General features: G+C 56.5%; 1 protein-coding gene across 1 annotated transcript in view; it reads left to right on the top strand.

Annotated features, from left to right (window-relative positions):
- Positions 1-5,649, top strand: part of PLXND1 (plexin D1) — a 73,135-nt gene that overhangs the window by 48,426 nt on the left and 19,060 nt on the right. The window contains exons 11-13 of the mRNA XM_015560347.1: positions 1,751-1,840; positions 2,044-2,137; positions 5,565-5,641. Coding sequence (XP_015415833.1) covers positions 1,751-1,840; positions 2,044-2,137; positions 5,565-5,641 — 261 coding nt within the window. The remainder of the gene's footprint in view (positions 1-1,750; positions 1,841-2,043; positions 2,138-5,564; positions 5,642-5,649) is intronic.

Here is a 5,649-nt window from a genome sequence, read left to right as displayed (position 1 = left end):
GTGTCCCTTCTGGGTGGGAAGCGTTGATGAGTCCTGGAAGCCTGCCAGCCACCCTCTTCCCCACTCCTGGGTACTCGCCATCTGCCGCTCTCACAGGGAAGCTGGGCCTGTCGTCACTCGTGGGGGCCACACGCTGGGCGTCCGGGATGTGGCTGGGCTGGAGCTCTGTGTGGGGCAGGTGGGGCCCTGCCCTTGGCCCTCACGCTCCACCCTGCGGTGGTTGGGGCTGAGCCTCCCAGAACTTCCAGGGGTCTGGGCCATGGGGAGCACCTTGCTGCTCCCCTGGCCTGCAGGAATCTGCCATCAGGAGGCCCACACCCTGGTTGGGTCCTGGCTGCTGCTTTCCGGCTATTCGGGGACACATGTCTCCTTCACTGACCTCAGTGACCAGCCCTCCTTGCCTCAGGCTGCTCCTGAGCACGGAGGGTGGGCGTGGGCAGTGCCCCTCCCTGCCCGGCGTCTGCTGCAGCCCTGTTTGCTGAGCCCACACCCTGGCGAGCCCCAGGACAGGCTGGACCTGCCGTCGGGTAGGGGAAAGGTTGCTGACCTGCTTTCTCCGCACAGTGTCACATCTGCCATTGATAGGTACACAAACAGGAAGTCCTGCCACGTGGCTGCCCAACACTCACGAAACCCGAGTTTGTTCGCTCAGCAAATATTTGCTGATGCTGCTCCCCAGAAGCCCCGTGCTGGGCCAAGGGCCAGATGAGACTGGGGAACCGGGCCCTGTTTATTCATCCACCATTTATTGAGTGCCTTCTGCATACTAATAACAGCCAGCACATATTAGGCGCCCACAGTGTACAAACTACTACAGATACACAATCTCCACTTTTCTCAGCAACCCTGCAAGAATAGGGAGGCTCGTTTCATTGCAGAGTTTAGAAAACCAAGGCTCAGAGAGGAGGACTGCATGCATAGGGTTGCACAGCTAGGAAGTAGCAGAGATGGGACTCAAACCCAGGCCTGTGTGAGGTAGAACCTGTGCTCTTTCAACTGCTGTCAGCTCCCCAGGTGTCAGAGGGATCTGGGGAGGGGACAGGTGGGAACAGAGCTTGGGCATTGGGATAAGGGCAGTCCTTGACGTAGAGGGTGGGGAGTAGGCTTTAGGAGTGTAATAGAACCTCTGCATGCACCCAAGTACTTACTGCTGAATGAGTGACCACATGAGGATGCCCCCTGAATTGAGGGGGTCTGGGAAGGCTTGGAATGTGGGGTATCTGAGCTGGATTTTGAAGACTGTGGAGTTTTGCTGGGTGATAGGAGGAGAGACAAGCCTTTCGGGTGGAAGCATGGGCTTGGTCAAAGGCCTGAGGGCAGGACAGTCTGTGCTATGTCCAAGAGTGTCCTGTCTGCCTGGGGCATGGGCTTGTGGGGCACTAAGGTGTGGGGTGTGAAGGTGTGGGTGTGAAGGTGTGGGTGTGAAGGTGTGGGGTGTTAAGCATGCTAAAGAGTTGGCACCTCAAGAGCTGTGTAAAAGGCTCTCGTTTGGGCCATAAGGGGTGTTGGAGAGGCTTTTAGTGACATGGAGCACACAGGCCAAAGTTCTAGGAGTTCACGTACTCCTTGCCGCCCTCGAGCACTGGGCATGGAGGCACGAAAGGACATTCTGGAGGAGGGTACAGCCCAACAAAGGCTGAGAGTAGGACCAAGCCCACGCTCCAGGGCAGTGGTCCATGAGGTCCTGCTGGAGTTGGAGGGCAGTGGGTGCTGACCAGACTCTCCTACCCCACCCCCTTCTTTCCCACAGAGCGCAGCCCTTGAATGTAATTTTGGGCAGGAGGACATCTTTGAGGCCGTGTGGGTGAATGAATCAGCTGTGCTCTGTAACCAAGTGGTGGTAAGTGGTGTGGCTCTCGCGGGGGCAGGGGGAGGCCTGCACAAGTCCACATGCTGCACTGTCTTCTTCCCATTTAACCTCCTGCTCCTGTTGGTCCCCCCATTCCCAACAGCTCTGCCCTCAGCTATCTCCATGGCACCCTCTCCCCCAGCAGAGACCCGGACACCATCTATACCCCTCACGCTTTTCCCATCCTTTTGCAGCTGCACACGACCCAGAAGAGCCAGGTGTTTCCACTCAGCCTCCAACTAAAGGGACGGCCAGCTCGGTTCCTGGACAGCCCTGACCCCATGACAGGTTGGAGCCCCCATCCACCCACATGGCTCCAGGGGACTCAGCCACCATGGGTGGGCTCGGCCGTGGGGGGTCTCCTCCCAGTGCTCACTGTACAGGCACAGCTGCCCCCCCTTGCCATCCCTAATGCACACAGGCTCTTGATGCCAGCCCTGCCACCCAGTACCTGGTCATTTAGTATTTATTTATTTACTTAAAGAAAAACAGCAGCCCAAAGATTTATTTTTTACTCAGTTTACATACTCATAGGTTGGCTTGGGGCTCCACTGTGTGCCATTAATTTTTTTAAAATAATTTAATTCTTTTATTGGATTTATTGTGGTGACATTGTAGTACGTATGTATTGAGCAGCTGCTCTGGGCCAGGTACCATGCCCTCGGGTCATCTCCAAGCCCATGGCTGTGTAGCCTCGGGCGTGTCCTTGCCCTTCCCTCTCTGGGCCGCAGTGTCCCCAGGTGAAACGAGGGCACAGGACCTTTTGCAGGGGCCTTGGGAGGATTTGTGGGGATGAGGCACACAAAGCTAGCAGGTGCCTGGGGCACCATCAGCCCCCAAACGGCGGTTGGTGTCCTTACTCTCATCCGATGTTTGAATCGACTCTCCAAAGGCCTGTCTGCTCATGGGGAGTCTCAGACATCCCTCGTGGGCATGGGCTCCCCACATCCCCACTACCGAGGCCTCAGACCCAGCCTCACACCGCGGCCTGGAGAACCCGCAAACATTTGCTGAGGCTGCTCCCCAGAAGCCCCGTGCTGGGCCAAGGGCCAGATGAGACTGGGGATCCGGGCCCTGTTTATTTCCCCACCATTTATCGAGTGCCTTCTGCATACTAATAACAACCAGCACATATTAGGCGCCCACAGTGTACAACCTACTACAGATACACAATCTCCACTTTTCTCAGCAACCCTGCAAGAATAGAGGCTCGTTTCCTACTACAGATACACAATCTCCACTTTTCTCAGCAACCCTGCAAGAATAGGGAGGCTCGTTTCATTGCAGAGTTTAGAAAACCAAGGCTCAGAGAGGAGGACTGCATGCATAGGGTTGCACAGCTAGGAAGTAGCAGAGATGGGACTCAAACCCAGGCCTGTGTGAGGTAGAACCTGTGCTCTTTCAACTGCTGTCAGCTCCCCAGGTGTCAGAGGGATCTGGGGAGGGGACAGGTGGGAACAGAGCTTGGGCATTGGGATAAGGGCAGTCCTTGACGTAGAGGGTGGGGAGTAGGCTTTAGGAGTGTAATAGAACCTCTGCATGCACCCAAGTACTTACTGCTGAATGAGTGACCACATGAGGATGCCCCCTGAATTGAGGGGGTCTGGGAAGGCTTGGAATGTGGGGTATCTGAGCTGGATTTTGAAGACTGTGGAGTTTTGCTGGGTGATAGGAGGAGAGACAAGCCTTTCGGGTGGAAGCATGGGCTTGGTCAAAGGCCTGAGGGCAGGACAGTCTGTGCTATGTCCAAGAGTGTCCTGTCTGCCTGGGGCATGGGCTTGTGGGGCAGAGGTGTGGTGTGAAGGTGTGGGTGTTAAGGCGTGGGTGTGAAGGTGTGGGTGTGAAGGTGTGGGGTGTTAAGCATGCTAAAGAGTTGGCACCTCACGAGCTGAGTAAAAGGCTCTCGTTTGGGCCATAAGGGGTGTTGGAGAGGCTTTTAGTGACATGGAGCACACAGGCCAAAGTTCTAGGAGTTCACGTACTCCTTGCCGCCCTCGAGCACTGGGCATGGAGGCACGAAAGGACATTCTGGAGGAGGGTACAGCCCAACAAAGGCTGAGAGTAGGACCAAGCCCACGCTCCAGGGCAGTGGTCCATGAGGTCCTGCTGGAGTTGGAGGGCAGTGGGTGCTGACCAGACTCTCCTACCCCACCCCCTTCTTTCCCACAGAGCGCAGCCCTTGAATGTAATTTTGGGCAGGAGGACATCTTTGAGGCCGTGTGGGTGAATGAATCAGCTGTGCTCTGTAACCAAGTGGTGGTAAGTGGTGTGGCTCTCGCGGGGGCAGGGGGAGGCCTGCACAAGTCCACATGCTGCACTGTCTTCTTCCCATTTAACCTCCTGCTCCTGTTGGTCCCCCCATTCCCAACAGCTCTGCCCTCAGCTATCTCCATGGCACCCTCTCCCCCAGCAGAGACCCGGACACCATCTATACCCCTCACGCTTTTCCCATCCTTTTGCAGCTGCACACAACCCAGAAGAGCCAGGTGTTTCCACTCAGCCTCCAACTAAAGGGACGGCCAGCTCGGTTCCTGGACAGCCCTGACCCCATGACAGGTTGGAGCCCCCATCCACCCACATGGCTCCAGGGGACTCAGCCACCATGGGTGGGCTCGGCCGTGGGGGGTCTCCTCCCAGTGCTCACTGTACAGGCACAGCTGCCCCCCCTTGCCATCCCTAATGCACACAGGCTCTTGATGCCAGCCCTGCCACCCAGTACCTGGTCATTTAGTATTTATTTATTTACTTAAAGAAAAACAGCAGCCCAAAGATTTATTTTTTACTCAGTTTACATACTCATAGGTTGGCTTGGGGCTCCACTGTGTGCCATTAATTTTTTTAAAATAATTTAATTCTTTTATTGGATTTATTGTGGTGACATTGTAGTACGTATGTATTGAGCAGCTGCTCTGGGCCAGGTACCATGCCCTCGGGTCATCTCCAAGCCCATGGCTGTGTAGCCTCGGGCGTGTCCTTGCCCTTCCCTCTCTGGGCCGCAGTGTCCCCAGGTGAAACGAGGGCACAGGACCTTTTGCAGGGGCCTTGGGAGGATTTGTGGGGATGAGGCACACAAAGCTAGCAGGTGCCTGGGGCACCATCAGCCCCCAAACGGCGGTTGGTGTCCTTACTCTCATCCGATGTTTGAATCGACTCTCCAAAGGCCTGTCTGCTCATGGGGAGTCTCAGACATCCCTCGTGGGCATGGGCTCCCCACATCCCCACTACCGAGGCCTCAGACCCAGCCTCACACCGCGGCCTGGAGAACCCTTCCTGTACGCCTTCTTGGGCCACTCCCAGGGTCTGCGGCCTGCAGAACCCACGCTGCTCAGTGTTTCCCAGCATCCCGGACCTCCGCTGTGGGGTAAAAAGACCCACTCAGACATGGGTGCGCATCCCAGCTCCGTCACTCATAGGCTCTGTGACCTTGACCAGTCACTCGACCTCTCTGAGCCTCCTCTCTTGTCTGCCAATTGGGGCTAATAAACAGCTCCCGTCGGATAGAATTGCGGTGGGGATGAATGGTATGAACGAGGCTGTGGCTGTCCTGGGCTTAGCACAGGCCCCAGGAGGTTTGGAGGAAGTACCAAGAACCTCCTGGGGTCCTGACCCTCAGAAACAGGGCCTGCCTGTGGGTGGGCACCACAGTGCGTGGGTGAGTGTGGAGGGGACAGCGGTCATGGGGGGCTGACCCCTGCTGCCTGCATGTCTTTCCCAGTGGAGGTCTATAACTGCGCCATGGGCAGCCCTGACTGTTCTCAGTGCCTGGGCCGGGAGGACCTAGGCCACCTGTGTGTGTGGAG

This window comes from Myotis davidii, unplaced genomic scaffold, assembly GCF_000327345.1.
Source record: "Myotis davidii unplaced genomic scaffold, ASM32734v1 scaffold73, whole genome shotgun sequence".
NCBI classification, from domain to species: domain Eukaryota; kingdom Metazoa; phylum Chordata; class Mammalia; order Chiroptera; family Vespertilionidae; genus Myotis; species Myotis davidii.
This window is presented reverse-complemented; position numbering and strand designations above follow the sequence as displayed.